At 43.5% G+C, this 16847-nt stretch overlaps 1 protein-coding gene across 1 annotated transcript; it reads right to left on the bottom strand.

Moving 5' to 3' along the window:
• Positions 1-1964: 1964 nt before the first annotated feature.
• LOC140374260 (amine sulfotransferase-like) lies at positions 1965-12173 on the bottom strand. Its single transcript, XM_072461106.1, has 6 exons — positions 12014-12173; positions 6476-6693; positions 5095-5221; positions 4474-4568; positions 3476-3656; positions 1965-2122 (listed from the first exon to the last, which is right to left on the bottom strand). Exons 1-6 carry the CDS (start codon positions 12156-12158, stop codon positions 1998-2000), a joined length of 891 nt encoding a protein of 296 aa, XP_072317207.1. The 5' UTR covers positions 12159-12173; the 3' UTR covers positions 1965-1997.
• Between the last annotated feature and the right edge of the window lie 4674 nt (positions 12174-16847).

The following is a 16847-nucleotide window of genomic DNA, read 5'->3' on the forward strand; positions in this document are numbered from 1 at the left end:
TTGGACCATTTCTGTTTGGAATGGAAGCTTGGGATTATTCTGAACCTTTAGAAGAAACCAAAAACACACAAAACATCACCAAATTTGCCCAGGCGACAAGTCCATGGCGCAAAAAAATGTCCTGCAGCATTTTCACTGACAATATATTCTGAGCCTGAGAAGACGAAAGAACTTTTGACAGACATCCAGGAGACCCAAAAGGAAAAGGTGGATCTCAAACTGGTAATAGAGGATCACGAGTCATTTGTGTTAAAAACCCAGAAAGAACTAAATGAAGCAGAGTCTGTAATCCCTCATTCGTCCAGGAGTGTTACATTGTAGAAAAAGATTGTTTCATCTGGACTCGACTCTCTTCCAAGAGTAATTCTCAATCTGAATCAAGATCGATAACTCAGATATTCATCATACTCTGAGTAGGCCCTGCCCACCAGGCGGGACCTCCTAAACTAATCAATCTCCTAAAAATCATTTTCGATGAAAGGTGATCTTGGTTTCACCAGAAACTAAACCTCTTTGTTTCCTATCAGTCCTTTAGTGGGCTATCAGGCTCCTATTGTACCTTGCTCACTCTCCCTCTCCTCCCTGTGTAACTGATTAGCATCCGAATGCACTGGGCGTCTACCTCTCCAGGGATTCAAAATTCCATTATAAACAGGAATGTTTAACCCTCCGTTTCTATTTAACGATGTTTTCTTTTTTTTGTAACAAAGATTGCCTATCAAACCATATTTTTTCCTTGCTTAGAATTTTCGCCTCTCAGGACCAACGATCGCACACTGCGTTTAGAAGTGACACGTTTTAAGGAATGACTAATTAATTAACCCAAAAGAAATGACTCAATGCTCTGATTTTTTCCCCTTCCAATCAACTGAAGATCCGAAGAAACTAAGGTTTCCTTGTTTTATTTTCTCACAATATTTGTAATTGATCCACTAAAATGTCCACTTACTGTTGAAATAAAAATGAGTTCTGTCATAAAGTCACAACGACTCCGGACAAACTGTCTTGTGTACGTGAAATAACACTTTTACCTTTTCACTTTTTTTATCATGGTTTCCAGTAATAGTGACTTAGACTAAGTTTAAACTGTTATTTGACTTTTCAAAAAATTTAAGTGTACCAATACTTCATTTACAGAACAGGTCTACTATGTTTCCCAATCAGCCCGGTTAAAACCACATGTTTTTATTTTCAACAGTTTAGGAGAGTTAAAATGTAACTTTCCAGCGCTTTCTAAAACACACACGTTTTATCTTTATCTACAGTGACCCTCCATGACCCGCAGCACAACCTCAACATAAACTAATAAAGCAGAACCGTTCAGCTGAAGCGTCCAGAGGGCCAAGGACTAACAGTCAAACCAGGTCTAAACTAGTGCTAACCCAGGATTAAACCAGTAAAGAAGATATTTTCTTTGTTTTAATATATGGAATATTGCTTATGGACCGCATTAAATCACTTGGGCATGATTTGGCCCCCGGGCCTTATGTTGAATAGCCCTGCAATAAAGCATAACATTAAGACTGAAGAGCGGCAAGTACAGGAAGGAGTTCAACCCAAAACCTGCACAAAAAGTCCTCAAGCTATACCTCCTCCTGGTCCTGGTTCTGGTCCTGGTTCTGGTCCTGGTTCTGGTCCTGGTTCTGGTCCTGGTTCTGGTCCTGGTTCTGGTTCTGGTTCTGGTTCTGGTCCTGGTCCTGGTCATAGTCCTAAGTTCTGGTCCTAGTCATTGCGCTGGTCCTGCTCCTGGTCCTGGTTAAGGTTCTGGTTCTGGTTCTGGTTCTACTCTCACGGCTCCTGACAGTTCAACCACGGAATTAAAAGTAAATTTGCTGCGTAACACATTCATTAACAGCCAAGTGTGTGAAACAGTCATAAACAGGATTAAATTGTGCTTTGCCGCTTTGATCCCAGTCCAAATAAAACTTGTCCAGAGAAATAGTGCGCTTTAATTAACTGTGCGCTGTTCCCGTGAGAGGCGCAAAAGTCGCCGGTTATTACGAGACGTCTCTTATGTCCCAGGTGAAAGTCACGGGGAAATCCTTCATCTCTCGTTGGAAGACTTCGTCAAACTGATGGTTCTGAGCGACGGTGAAGTGGTTCTTCCAGTCCCCAATAGTTCCTGAACAAAAGACAAACATGACTATGATTAACTTCTGTCGTTAAAAGAGGTCAACTTGGCCGTCAGTAAATATCACAGTGACATCGAGTTATTTACTACAGTGTTTGTGGCAGCGCTTGATGAGTCTGATCAAGTTCCAGGTCTGTGATGAGAAATTAATTCTCTACATTTAAAACAACTGTGGCATTAAAAATTACAAAACACTGTTGTGATAAAATGTGAATATATGATTCTATTTCTGTGATGTATTTTATCTGCATAATAGTGATATATTATCTGCATCATTAGTCTAAGAGAAAAACAGGATGTGTGACAAACTGCATTTGTTTGTGAAGGTGTCGTAAAGATGGAGCAAGAGAATGTTTACCCTAGGGAGGGGGTGTAACACCCCAGGGGAGTTTGGATAATGTTTACCCAAGGCTTAATCTCTAGGAAAAATACCAGCTGTTGTAAAAGACAAGTGCCTTGATGTGAAGCTGACCAATGAGAAATGTGACCCACCTATTCCATAATATCTAATAAAACCAACCTGCATGAGAAAAAACGTGAGACGCAGGAGGGTCACCAGGTTGCTTACAACAGCCTGCGTGACCCGTCCCCGCGTTTTCTCCCAAGTTGAATTGTGTTCTGTGTGTTAAGGAATAGCATTGGTGTATGTCTCATTCCCTGACAACTGTCACAAGCTCAAAGACATTTGCTGGTAATAAATAGTTTTACGTTCTTGTCGCCGGAGGGAAATCCGTTCGCAGTCATACCATTTCACAGGCAAGAAGGATACGCACTTCGTACATTGTTTGCATTTACACAACACGCCAACACACGGATGGCGTAGTTTAGATTGGGAGCAGGCCAATGACTTTTGTTGCCGTACATGTTCTTTTGAGTGTGAGTGTTGTCAGAAAACTGGAAGTAGATGTGGTGAAACATGAAGTCCATCTAACTTGCGAAGAACAGACGGTCTTTGCTTGCATCTCTTTTAATGTCGTGTGTGTCTGAAAGTTGAGTTTATTGTCATATTCAGTATAGTCGATGATGGAATGATCAAACGTTCTGGTGCCCAAAGTCATGTCCCGGGTTTGTGGCGTTTCAGCTAGGTCAGAGCAGATCAAAACTATTGACTTCCTGTTCAAAACTGCAGAACCGCTAAAGGTTTGATTCCAGCCCTCGATCTCTTGCCGAATGTCTACACCCCCATGGTTACAGTTCTTACCTCAACGCGTATGATCCCAGACTCAACATTTCCCGAATTTTTGTAAGGAAATAGAGATTACAGTAGGTGTGTCGAAGAACGAACGCCAATGACGAGGGTTTGAAGCTCCTGAACGTCAACCGTGTCCCCTTCAAGAGCCGTACCTTTCCGCATGAAGCTGCTCTCGTGGTGGTCCAGTAGCTCCCGAGGGACGTTTTCGTAGTTTGCCTGAGGGATCTTCTTCATGTTGTTGAAGGTGCTGTGCTTCACCACGTTCTGCAGCTGATCCTGGGTCAGTTCTATCCCCAGGAAGTCGGCCAACCTCTTCACGGAAGACGTGAGGTCCTACGGTAGCACAGAACAACTTTTACTGCTCATGCAATTCATTATTTTGGCCTTGCGCCGGTTTCAACATTCAAAGAGTGCAAAGGCTTTCCTTTTGGATGCTTTATTTTTGGTCTTTATGGGGAAGTCCATCATCAGCTTGTCTCTGTTCACATTTTATCGCTTTGGAGACGCTTGTTTTACTCTTTTCCTTTGACCAGAATGTGACATTTTGGCTTTAAAATTATCTTTCTTGCATTTTAGACTCAAAACTTATTTTCCGAATCGCAGGGGAAACTACTTAAATTACAAGTTTTTCTTGTTATTTGGTTGTCTGGCATTATTTGATTGTCTTTGTGGAGACAAGTTTAAGGACGCTGTGCCTGATTTTTACCACCTCAAAAAACTTAACCGCAAGCTTCCTGGTTCTTGGACAATAAAATGCTCTGTAGGCAGAGGGTACGCAGCGGTCTCATTTTGACCCTATACGCTTCTTGTTCAATACTAAACTGGGGCAAAACCAATTTCACTTTATTACTAGAAAATAAATCTGGTTAGTTGTATCTGGAGCCTGTTTGAGAGGTCAAAGGATCAGGATAAGTCAAGACTTTAAAAACATCGGTGATTTTTACGGATTACCACTAGATGGGGTCAAAGTAAAGCGCAAGGGTCTTTATTAATCCAGAGCTAATCTTCTGTCTGCATAAAACACGTCGTTTGGAGCAGAGTTCAAACTTTAGAAGAAATGATTAGTGTTATTTGTTAAAATGGCACCGGGGTTTTTAAATGTTTGTATCGTTTATTCTCAGGAAATGACATCATAATCATATTTTCTCACCAGGAGCATTTCTTCGTACGTGAGGAACATCATGTTTAGATCATCTTTGTGAGCAAACCAGGACTTGATGTGTTGGAACCAGTTTCCTCCCATCACTGCAACAGGCACACGACGTCAGAGCGCAGCGTTTATTTACAGCTCGTACAAAGAAGACAGTGTTTTCATTCTACAAAAATCCACAAATGTTGAACCTGATCATGTAAATTGTGTGACAAGGACTATTATTGCCATATTTAATGAACAATACAACTAAATATGCAGCGTAAACATATATATTTCCTTACATTTCAGTATTTAACATTATAAACCGATTCGATTGCTGTGATTGGTTGTGTTGCTCCGCACATCAGGTTCTGTGCCAGGTGCGTAGGATAAGGGCGTACGTGACGCTGAACTGTAATGGGGAAAGAAATCCCGCACACTGTCAAACTTGCAAAATAAAAGTTTAATGGTTAAGAGTCAACGTTTCGGCTAGGGTTAGCGTTTTGGCCTAGACGCCGAAACGCCTCACCATTAAACTTTTATTTTTACTCTTGACAGATGATAATGCATGAATGTTGAGTCAGAAAAGTTTGAGACTTTGGCACATTTACAATCTAAACGTAGTGATATATTTAGTACCTTCTCCTTTCATGAACTTTTGAAAAAAGTCTTCAAAACTCGCGGGTGTCTCCAGCATCATGGCCATTTTGTGGAAATGGTAGGACGACACAAGAACGTCTTTGGGATTTCTGGCCACATAGATCACCTGAAACACACAACACGATTTAAGAGTTTAAGGGTTTTCACACTCGTGCATTCATCACATCCAAACTGGGATTAAACCTGGACTAAACCCAAAACTAAACCTGGATTAAACCAGGACGAAAACTGAAATGAGTTTGATTTATTGTTAATTAAGTGTGAAAAGTATACATATGTTTAAGTAATGCTAAGTTAATAAATGTTACAGTAGCAAAAGAGCTCCCCTTGCAGCTGCCTTGTGAAAATACACTGTCAAAAAAACGCCAAAAAATGTATTTTTTAAATTGAGACAAGACAGTGTAATCACAGACAAAGACATTTAACTTTACCAAATGTTTTTTACAAAGTCAGGGTTTCTCAGGTCGATGTCAATGTTGTTAGGCTGGTTTTCCTCCCAGAAACTGCAGGGGGCGACGGCGGACACTTCAAATGCCCCAAATCACAGGGCATGTTAAAAATGTTTTATAAGGTTACTTATTACAATAGTTCTCAGGCACTTCATGGTTTTATGTAGATATGACAGTCAATCCTCTGTCAGTGTTTGGAGTTCACACTGGAGGAGGAAATTGTACTTTTTTTTGTTAAATGACAATGATTAAATGCCTTTGTTTGTTGTTGAGAACTACTCAACTATTCTATTCTATTACTTTAGCTTGTTTGTAGACAATTGCGGCAAAAGAAATCAGACCAAGGTCTCCACTATTAATGGGAAACACTGTCATAAGTTCATTTTATGTCCTCCACCTTGTGACATTGACCTTTCCCTTCTTGCGGCAGAGTGCGGCGGGCATGACCTTTTGACACTGACCTTTCCCTTCTTGCAGCGGAGTGCAGCGGGCATGACCTTGTGACACTGACCTTTCCCTTCTCGCAGCGGAGTGCGGCGGGCATGACCTTGTGACACTGACCTTTCCCTTCTCGCGGCAGAGTGCAGTGGGCATGACCTTGTGACACTGACCTTTCCCTTCTTGCAGCGGAGTGCGGCGGGCGTGACCTTGTGACATTGACCTTTCCCTTCTTGCAGCGGAATGCGGCGGGCATGACCTTGTGACATTAACCTTTCCCTTCTTGCGGCAGAGTGCGGCGGGCATGACCTTGTGACATTGACCTTTCCCTTCTTGCAGCGGAGTGCGGCGGGCATGACCTTGTGACATTAACCTTTTCCTTCTCGCGGCAGAGTGCGGCGGGCATGACCTTGTGACACTGACCTTTCCCTTCTCGCGGCAGAGTGCGGCGGGCATGACCTTGTGACACTGACCTTTCCCTTCTCGCGGCAGAGTGCGGCGGGCATGAGGTAGTACGGCAGGTGCGACACTCGGAAGCGCGGCGACTCGGCGGTGATGAACTCCTGGACCTGCCCGAACGACTCAATCCACGGCATCAGGTCCGCGTTCGATACCTTGTCCTTTTTAGTAACGAGTTCCACATCCCCTTTGGACTGGAGCAACAACAGGATCTGCTGCATCCAGATGGTCCCTGAACGCGCCACAGACGACACACAAGGATTAAAAGTCTCAGAATGTCTTATCCACGAACAGAACTTTGTCTATTTGGGGCACATTGTTCCCAGTTATATTCCCTCAAGTTCATTCAAACAATTTTAAATACATTTTTACTTTATATCACCTCTCATAGTCGTTTTCTAATGCCATACTTCGACTCCTACTTGAGTAATGTATTTGAAATTGTAACAGTCAAAGTTTCGGCTCCTTTTTGATTTGTGTGTCTGAACCGTTTGATGTGTTTTTGTCTTACTCATTTCGATGGTCTCTCCATTGAAAAATATACAGAAATACTGCCATTTCTGTGTTGGGTGTCTTCTATGTTAAGCCAGAGTCAGGACAGCAGAACAAAGTGTCCAACAGGAAGAGCATTTTCAGAAATGTCTTTTTATCTTAATTGTTTAAACAAGTTATAAGTTGTGAAAAGTTGCAAAGGAGGTTGAACTGTAAAGGTCAGATGAAAACTCACTCAACTTGATGTTACGTCAAGACACGTTTACAAGTATTCTTGCATGAATAGTTTCCACAAATACAGTTGCAAGAAAAATGTGGACGCTTTGGGATGACTTGGATTTCTGCATAAATTGGTGATAAAATGGGTTCTGATCTTCATCCAAGTCACAATAGAAAAACAGTTCTCAAACTAATTCTGCACAAACATGATATGTTTGTTTTATTGAACACAACATGTTGAAAAAGAATGTGAACCTTTGGGTTTAATAACTAACCCTCTTTTGGCAGCAATGACCTCAACCAAACATTTACTGTGGTTACAGATCAGACATAAGGGTTAGCACTAGATCATATAGGGAATCAGGACGGAAGTTCCGAAATCCAAGATGGCGGCGACAGCATGGCGGCGACCGAGACCGAGCTTTTACAGCTCATGGGTCTGGGTTTAACCCTAAACCCTGACTCCTAACCTTAACCCTTAACCCCTAAACCTATCCCTAAGTTTTAGGTTAACTTCGTTTGGTTAAAACTAGTCTATACCATGGCTTTGTATTAGCAACAAACTAGACTGCAAAAAAAAAAGTTAAACTCGAGATGATTAAGCTCCGTGCAGGAATCGGACCCATAACTTTGCGCCAAGCCATGTCTAACCATCAGGCCAACACGTCAGATACATTATTGCTGCGAGACAGTAAATGTACCTCCCTCACCACCAGGTGTAGCAAAATGGTGAACCGCAAGTGATTTGGGCCGCAAGAGCGCCGCCATTTTGGACTCTAACTTCCGGACCAATAACTTAAGATAAGATCATCCTTTATTGTCCCACATGGGGAACTTTCATTGGTGCAACGCAGGTAGATACAGAGGTAGATACAGAAGAACAGATCACTTTCAGTAGAAGATCTCCTATAAATAAAAACTCCCACAGACAAATAATACCATTGCATGTGATCACGACAGTAATTGCACATGAATATGTGTCACGACGGCACATAGATTGCAAATGAATTTCACAGTAATTGCACATGAATTCCAACAGCAATTGCACATATGACGGAATTGCACATCAGTATCAGGTTAAATCAGTATTGCGAGTGTTCAGGACTAACAGTGTTTGTTATAAAGTCTGACAGCAGCAGGAAGGAAAGACCTGCGAAACCTTTCCTTCACACAGCGAGGGTGGATCAGTCTCTCACTGAAGCTGCTCTCCAGAGCGGACAGAGTGTCTTGCAGGGGGTGAGACTTATGGTCCAGCATAGATGTGAATCTAGCCAGGACCCTTCTGTCCCCCACCTCCTGCACCGAGTCCAGAGCACAGCCCAGGACGGAGCTGGACTTCTTGATGACTTTGTCCAGCCTCCTCTCCCTCTCTGTGATGCTGCTGCTCCAGCAGGCCACACCGTACAGGAGGGCTTCAGGAGTGGCCCTGTCACTCCAAAAGACCTGTCTCCTCAGGAGGTAGAGCCGACTCTGTCTGTGTTATGAGTCCAGTCCAGTTTGTGGTTCAGATGAACACCAGGTACTTGTATGAGTCACTCTCTCAATGTCCCGTCCCTGGATGTTCACTGGTGAGGGGGCAGTGGGGTGGCGTCTGCGGAAATCCACCACCATCTCCTTGGTCTTCCCCGCGTTGAGGAGGTGGTTCTGCTGACACCAGTCCACAAAGTCAGAGAACTTCTGCAGGACACAGCTGTCCGTGTCATGTCTGAAGTCTGCAGTGTAAAAGGTGAAGAGAAAGGGCGCGAGGACAGTGCCCTGGGGCGCCCCTACACTGCAGGTCCGAGTATCAGACACACAATCCCGTGCTCTCACAAACTGGGGTCGGTCTGTGAGGTAGTCCAGGATCCACTCTGCCAGGTCATACTCCACACAAGCCGTCTCCAGCTTGTCCCTCAGGAGCAGCGGCTGATGGTGTTGAAGGCGCTGGAAAGATCGAAGAACAGAATCCTCACAGAGCTGCCAGGCTTTTCCAGGTGTGAGAGAGAGAGAGAGAGCGGTGCAGCAGGGAGATGACGCCGTCCTCCACTCAGATATGCAAACTGCAGTGGGTCCATGGCTGAGCTCACGGTGGAGCGGAGGTGGTCCAGGACCAGCCGCTCCAGTGTCTTCATCAGGTGGGACGTGAGAGCCACCGGCCTGAAGCTGTTGAAGTCTTTGGCGCGCGGTGTCTTAGGCACAGGTACCAGACAGGAGGTCTTCCAGACCTGTGGTACCACCCTCAGCTTCAGGCTCATGTTGAAGACATGCTCCATAACTCCACACAGTTCATCTGCGCAGGACTTAAGGAGCCTGGGGCTGATGCCGTCAAGTCCTGCTGCCTTCCTCACTTTAATCCTCTTCAGCTCTCTCCTCACCTGCGCTGCTGTGACAGTCAGTGGATGGCAGGGGGACTGTGCTGGGGGGATGGGTGAGTTCAGGCGAAGTGGGGAGCTGATGGGCCGGGGCAGAGATGTGAAGAGGGATGGATGCAGGCCATTGTCCAGCTGTGGTCTCTCTCTCTCTCTCTCTGGGGTGTCACGTGGTCATGGGTGTGTGTGAGTGGAGATCCATCCATCCATTTTCTACCACTTGTTCCCTTTCAGGGTCGCAGGTGACTGGAGCCTATCCCAGTGACTTCGGGCCTTAGGCGGGGTACACCCTGGACAGTGGCCAACACAGACAGACATTACAGACAGCAATTCACTCACATTCATTCACTAGGACCAATTTAGTCACTAATTTTGCCTAACACATGCATGTGTTTGGACGGTGGGAGGAAGCCAGAGAACCCGGAGAGAAACCACGGTAACATGGGGAGGACATGCAGACTCCACCCAGAGAAATCATGTGATGTTGGTCTGATCCGGGAATCGAACCCATGAGTGGAGATGTTAAATTGAATTCGCTTATGTTCTGCTGTTACCATCGCACAATTAAATCACCTTAAATGCAATATGGATTCAGCATTTATTCATTACTCTTTAGCGCGTCACGCAACATTACAGGACCCGACAAGCTTCGCCCCTCAGCAGCATTACAGGACCATGTAGCCGCTACACCCACTGTAGGTCCCCCTCAGTCTGGGCAGGGGGGATGTTGAAGCCAGATATGGTTTTCAGGCTCCTCCACACTCCCTGAATGTTCTTCTGCTGCAGCTGCTCCTCCATCCTCCTCTTGTAGCCGGCCTCAGCCTGCCTGATCTTCCTCCTCAGCTGCACAGTCCTCAGCTCCTTGTTCCCTGACCTGAAGGCTCTCTTCTTCTCCTTCAGCAGAGCCTTCAGTTCACGGTTAATCCATGGCTTGTTGTTTGGAAAACACTGCACCGTCCGGGAGGGAACAATGTTCTCAAAACAGAAGATTATGTAGTCCGTGATACACTCTGACTGTGTTGATGTCCTTCCCATGTGGGTCAAAAAGCTCTGTCCAGACAGTGGTGCTGAAGCAGACCCTCAGAGCCTCCTCGCTCTCAGCAGACCACATCCTCACCTCACGGGACACCACAGGCTGCCCGCGCATGATGGGTTCATACACAGGCCTCAGATGTACAAGGTTGTGGTAAGAGTTACCCAGGGGAGGGAGGGGGGAGGAGGAATAAGCCTCTTTGGTGTTGGCAAAAAACAAGTCCAATGTTTTCTTGTCTCTAGTGGGGCAGGTAACATACTGGATGTATGTTGACAGAACAGAAAAGGGAGAAGCGTGGTTAAAGTCACCAGAGACATGGAAGAGCACCTGTGGGTGCTGGGTCTGTAACCTGCTGGTCCAGGGGAGCAGTGCTTCACAAACATTGTCAGTATTAGCAGAGGTACACATACACAGCTATCACAAGTGAGAACTTCCGGGGCAGATAATATGGCCTCATGCCAACAACCAACAGTTAAATGTCGGTTACACAGCTGCTCCTTTACTGTACAGTGGTCAGATTTGCACCACTTCTTATTCACAAACACAGCCATGCCGCCTCATCTCTTTTCCGCTCTCCCTGGTTCTATCCGCACGTAGCAGATGAAAGTTGTCCAAAGTGATAATATTAATATTTGTGGGGATAACCACGTCTCCGTAAAAAGCATGACGCTGCTGTCCCCATACTCACCAATTCAGCTGTCTTGTTCTGGAGAGATCTCATGTTTCCCGTGAAGATGGCGGGGAGAACAGGTCTGAGGCATCCCCTCTTTTTGCCAAGATGATCAATTTAGCTTCCTGGTTGGTAACCAGGATGAGCAATCATTGAGGGTCATTCCTCTGCCTTTCTTACGTAGTGTAACAATGGCATTTGCTTGAATTTAGGTTGACCGGTCATCTCTGCATACGATTCCAGTAAAGTTAGGTTCCTAACTATTACTTATGACCAAATCGTCGACAAATGCCATTGCTGTTATTAGCATATCCTTCAGACCTGTATTTGTCCATCGCAAACAGCGATGGCCGGGCTTTGCACATTTTGTGCGAGTTGCTGACCACTCTGCAGATTATATCATCAGACAATTGTGAGAGCTGCTGTCCAGTAAAACTGCCGGTGTTTAGTTTGTACTTTCTGTATTTATATTCAGTCAGTTTTATGCCATTTATCATCATTTATATTTAACTTCTTGTTTTATGTTGCACTATTTTGCTGAACAACCTTGTTTAATGATAATGGAAATAAATCCAAAATGCTTTAGTGTGTACTTGCCCGCTAAATGTAAAATGTGCTTATTCACGTTTTAAGACCGGGCTCTGGTGTTGTTCACATGTAGCAGTGTTAATTCTTCATATGTTCACATGATCATTTGAGGTTAATAACAAATCCCCCATTTAAATCACTTAATGTTCCACTTAATTTGGCTTTCAGGGTTTACAAAAGTTTTTGTTTTGTTTAGTCTCACCTGATTTGGGGAACGTGACCACAAACACGTCTGAGTCCCTGACCTCCAGGTCCTGGATCTGGTCCACTTCATGCGGGAGGTTGATCCCCTGGATCAGCGGGAATCCTCGGTGAAGCAGCAGCGACGGACTCTGACCCACGAGCATCGTCTAGGACCAGGACAGGGCATGAGGGTCATCTACACACACACTTATCTACACTTAAAACTATTATAACTACACACGTCACGAGGGTCATCTACACATGTAACAAAGAGCAAGTGGTTACACTAGCACAGGGGTGTCAAACTCATTTGGGCCGCGGGCCGAATTTTGACGCTCAGGCCGGGTCGCGGCCCGAACATAACGAAAAACCTAAAACTATTAAAAAATAAATAGCTTTATATAGCCTACGCTGTTTTGAAGCAATTACTGGATCGATTTAAAAAAATTAGAAAAAGTAATTTCACCAACACTGTGCTTCAGTTTATGTGCATTAAAACTTCAGAGTTGATCTACAGTTCTACACAGAGATAAACATTTGACTTTATAACAAGGGAGTGTCTGCTTTATAACAAGCGGCCAAAACTGCCATGTCATTTTTGTGCCTGCCGCGCGCCGCGGCTCCTGAAACCGCGCCGCTATTTGACCGCGTTTTAGCGCCGTTTTAGACCGCGCCGGGTTAAGGTTAGCCATGAGGCTATAACGGGCTATAAGGGAAATGCCGCAGTCCCTGAAAATGCGCGTCAATTTGGCCGCGGCTCTCCAGCCACGGCCTTATAACAAAAGAAACTTCGCAAGATCTAAAAAAAAAAACACATTTAAACGTAATAACTAACATTTCTAGAGAGATCTTCTACTGAAAGTGTTTTTCAGACTTCCTATAAGTGATCTGTTCTTCTGTATCTACCTGCGTTGCACCAATGAAATTTCCCCATGTGGGACAATAAAGGATTATCTTATCTGAAACTTCTGCACACTTCTCCCTCGGCAGCTTATACAGCAGTGCAGCAGAGCCCTGTGGGGGAGGGGAGGCCACCGGCGGAATTGTGAGACACATAGTTTTAGCGATAAAAAGGGTTACGGATGTAACGAGATAGAGAGAGATAGATAGAGATAGATAGAGAGAGATAGAGAGAGAGATAGAGAGAGAGATAGAGAGAGAGAGAGAGAGATAGAGAGATAGAGAGATAGAGAGAGAGATAGAGAGAGAGAGAGATAGAGAGAGAGAGATAGAGAGAGATAGAGAGAGATAGAGAGAGATAGAGAGAGATAGAGAGAGATAGAGAGAGATAGAGAGAGATAGAGAGAGATAGAGAGAGATAGAGAGAGATAGAGAGAGATAGAGAGAGATAGAGAGAGATAGAGAGATAGAGAGATAGAGAGATAGAGAGATAGAGAGATAGAGAGATAGAGAGATAGAGATAGATAGAGATAGATAGAGATAGATAGAGATAGATAGAGATAGATAGAGATAGATAGAGATAGATAGAGATAGATAGAGATAGATAGAGATAGATAGATAGATAGAGATAGATAGATAGAGAGAGATAGAGAGAGATAGATATAGAGATATAGAGATATAGAGATATAGAGATAGAGAGAGATAGAGAGAGATAGAGAGAGATATATATATATATATATATGAAATGTTTGGCCCGCAGGCCAGAGTTTGACACCTATGCACTAGCACTTTACACTGCTCACTATTTGCACTTTAAATTACATTTAACTTTCATTGCACACAGCACTTTAGACATATTAGCACTTTAAAAAGACAATTGCACAAAATTAATTTTAAATATTTATTTAAGTAATGCCTCTTTTATCCCATTTTTAGATCTGGTGCACAGGGGCACTTTAATGGAAGCCATCTGTCCTGGAGGGAAAAGGGAGACAGATTAAATTATTAAATTGGTTATGTGCAATATATATAGTGCAATATTTGTTGAAGATGTTTTTGTGTGTAATGTGTTTGTGTTTTTAGTGAATTGTATGTTACCCACTCTGTTCTTGTGTCCAGGAGTCAAAGTGTTCCCTCCAGGCACAAGCTCCCTTTTTAAAGGTTCCCGGCTGGACCAAGACAGAGGAAGTGTAGGGGAGCACCATGGGGGGAGCACAGGGGTTTAAGGCTTTTTATTATTGATTGGGTGTTGGTTTTAGGGTTTTATGTATATATTTATGTATAGTTCAATGTGTATGTGTTTATTGGTTTTATGGAGGTTTGAGGAATGGTTTAGAAGCTAAAGATGATGTCAACACCCCTATTAATTATTTATAGTTCGACCCAATGGTGAGGACAAGATAAAAGGCGCCTGAACCACCAGTACTGGTTCTGCTGCTGGAGAGGACACAGCTCGTGGCCTCCAAACCTTTTTGCACATGCACCGTTGCACTTTATTTTGATTGACAATTATAAAATGTGGACTACAATGATCTCTCGTCTCACTTGACTTCCACTGCTCCTGCCATCCTACGTCACAACACACAGACACTGATCTACACTTAAAACTATTATATCTACACACGTCACGAGGGTCATCTACACAGACACTGATCTACACTAAAAACTATCAAAACTACACAAATTTAAAGTATACATGGAAAAAGGACCAAGAAAAATAACTTGTACTTGTTTGGTCCCAGTTTAATTCTGATTCAGAGATAGTTTAAGTTCATGTTTAGTTCCAGGTTTAGCTCTACTTTAATCCCAATTTAATGGTGCGTTCAAATTTGCCCAATTAATGACCACATGGAAACTAAAGACCTAAAGACTAGACCAGGCCTAAACAAGGACTAGAACAGGACAAAACCTGACAAATGACCACCAATGTGAGAGTTGGAGAGAAGGGTAGGCACAATAAGCCTTGGCTTCTGCCTATACCAGGTCAAAGAACAAATCTATCTCTTATTTTGTTTTGTGCTTGAATGTTGAGCACTTTTTATTCTGACCAAACGACAATAATATAATAAGATTAAATAAATAAATAAAACACATTAGGACTTAAACTGAGCCTAAACCAAGTGTGAACGCACCCTAAAAACTCAATGTTTAATATAGAGTAAAAGGCTTGAGCGTTTGAACTGATTATTAATTACAACATAGCAGCAGTAACTAAAGGCATGGGCGGAGCCAGGCCCTGGCTTTGGGGCTTGAGCCCCGGATCTCTGTCCAAAAGCCCCGGATGGTTTAATCTTTTAAAAATGCATCATGACGTCACTAAGTGGATAGTGTAACAGGTAGATCATTAGGTTGGAACGCAGGTCATCAGGGTTCGAATCCAGCAGCGGCTTCAGTTCTCTTTACCCGTTGCATTGGTTGTTTTTGTTGAACTGATGTATGATTGGCTGCATGTAGAAAGTGGGCGGGAGCGTAGAACGTGCGCGGTGTTTACAGCACGTCACGCAATCTGACCAATTTGGCCTTTTCTATCATTTAACTGAGGTTTTGCAAAAAGTGAAGGACACAAGAGCAGATCGACTGGAAAAAAGAGACATTCAGAACATGAGCTGAAAAACAAAGTTGATCTAACGTAGAAGAGACATCAAACCATGAAGTCATTGTGGTTGTCGGTGTAGCAGTGGCTCAGGTTTTATTCATCTACAAAGCTAAAGCAGAGAAACTACAGGACAAACAGCTCATTGGTGCAAGTGTCTGCTAAAGGTAAGACTGACTTTTACTTTCAATAAAGATCAGTATAATTATAAAACAGCACTTCATTCTCAAAAAAGGCTGAATAGCCTTGACAGCAGAGCATCTGTCTGTGGATCTTAGTGTGAGTTCGAGCCCTGTCAGGGGCATGTTTTTGTCACTGATTGTTTTAAAGAACATCAAAATGTACAATTTCTTGAATAACTAAATGTCACCTCTGCTGTTCTGTTCAACGTTTTTTGGAGGGAGGAGCTCTCTCAGAAGGCAAAAAGTCTGTCTTTGCCTTTGGAGGGTTACTGTCTGTAACTGTCTGTAACTGTCTGTAACTGTCTGTAACTGCACTCAAACCACATCATATTGGCCAGAATGAACCCCCTCCCTTTCTTTTGGGGCTAAGCCCCGGATGTTTAGAATGTCTGGCTCCGCCTCTGATGCTAACGTGTAACTATGTGTAATTACTGATGCAAATGACTACTTTTTTCACTGTAACACGATTAATCCTCGCTCTAAATCTTAACCAAACCAAAAGGTGTTCTCTGTTACAAAGCTTCATCCGATTACTGACATTTGAGCGCTTCTGTTTCACTTTTCACTTCAAGTACTTTTCTTTATAGTTTGTGACCTCCTTTATGTACATTTGAGGAACATTGTTTAGTTCTTCTCACACATCAAGGCATCTCATCACTTCTGTAACCAATCAGAATAAAGCATCAGAAACATGTAATAATAATACTAATAATGCTAATGAACCACCTCAGAACACATAATAAAACATACATCATCATAAAAGCAAACTTTCCATTGCCCCATCAGCGCATTGATCCCACAAAGACTCATCAGACACTTTAGAAACACAGAGACGCATCACTCTGACCTGTGTCCACGCGCCCGTCCACGAGTGACCTCAGCGCCCGCCTCAGACTCACCACATCCCGCACGTCCCGGCCCCGCCTCCATCCGCAGCTCTTTCACAACTCCCCATATAAAAGTTTATTAAAATAAATAAATGAATTTGTTTCACTTCAAGTAGGTTTAGGGACACTATAAATAACAATTATACACTCAAGAAGCTCAGAGCGTTATATTGAATCACGGCAATAGAATCTGACTGAGAGAGCTCAATATTCACCGGGAAATGCAAAATGTTGGAGATCATCATGTGATCTGGGACTGTCCTGCTGCTCTAAAATATCACACTGAAACTA

Source organism: Eucyclogobius newberryi, unplaced genomic scaffold (genome assembly GCF_026437365.1).
Source record: "Eucyclogobius newberryi isolate DKJ021-1_F unplaced genomic scaffold, fEucNew1.0.hap1 SCAF_3, whole genome shotgun sequence".
Lineage (NCBI taxonomy): Eukaryota > Metazoa > Chordata > Actinopteri > Gobiiformes > Gobiidae > Eucyclogobius > Eucyclogobius newberryi.

Coding starts and splice junctions, on each gene's coding strand:
- LOC140374260 (XM_072461106.1), bottom strand. CDS start 12,158: ATGCTCGTGGGTCAGAGTCCGTCGCTGCTGCTTCACCGAGGATTCCCG. Junction 5,222..6,475: donor TCTGCCGCGAGAAGGGAAAG/GTCAGTGTCACA, acceptor TGTGTGTTTCAG/GTGATCTATGTGGCCAGAAA. Junction 4,569..5,094: donor AAAGTTCATGAAAGGAGAAG/GTACTAAATATA, acceptor TGCCTGTTGCAG/TGATGGGAGGAAACTGGTTC.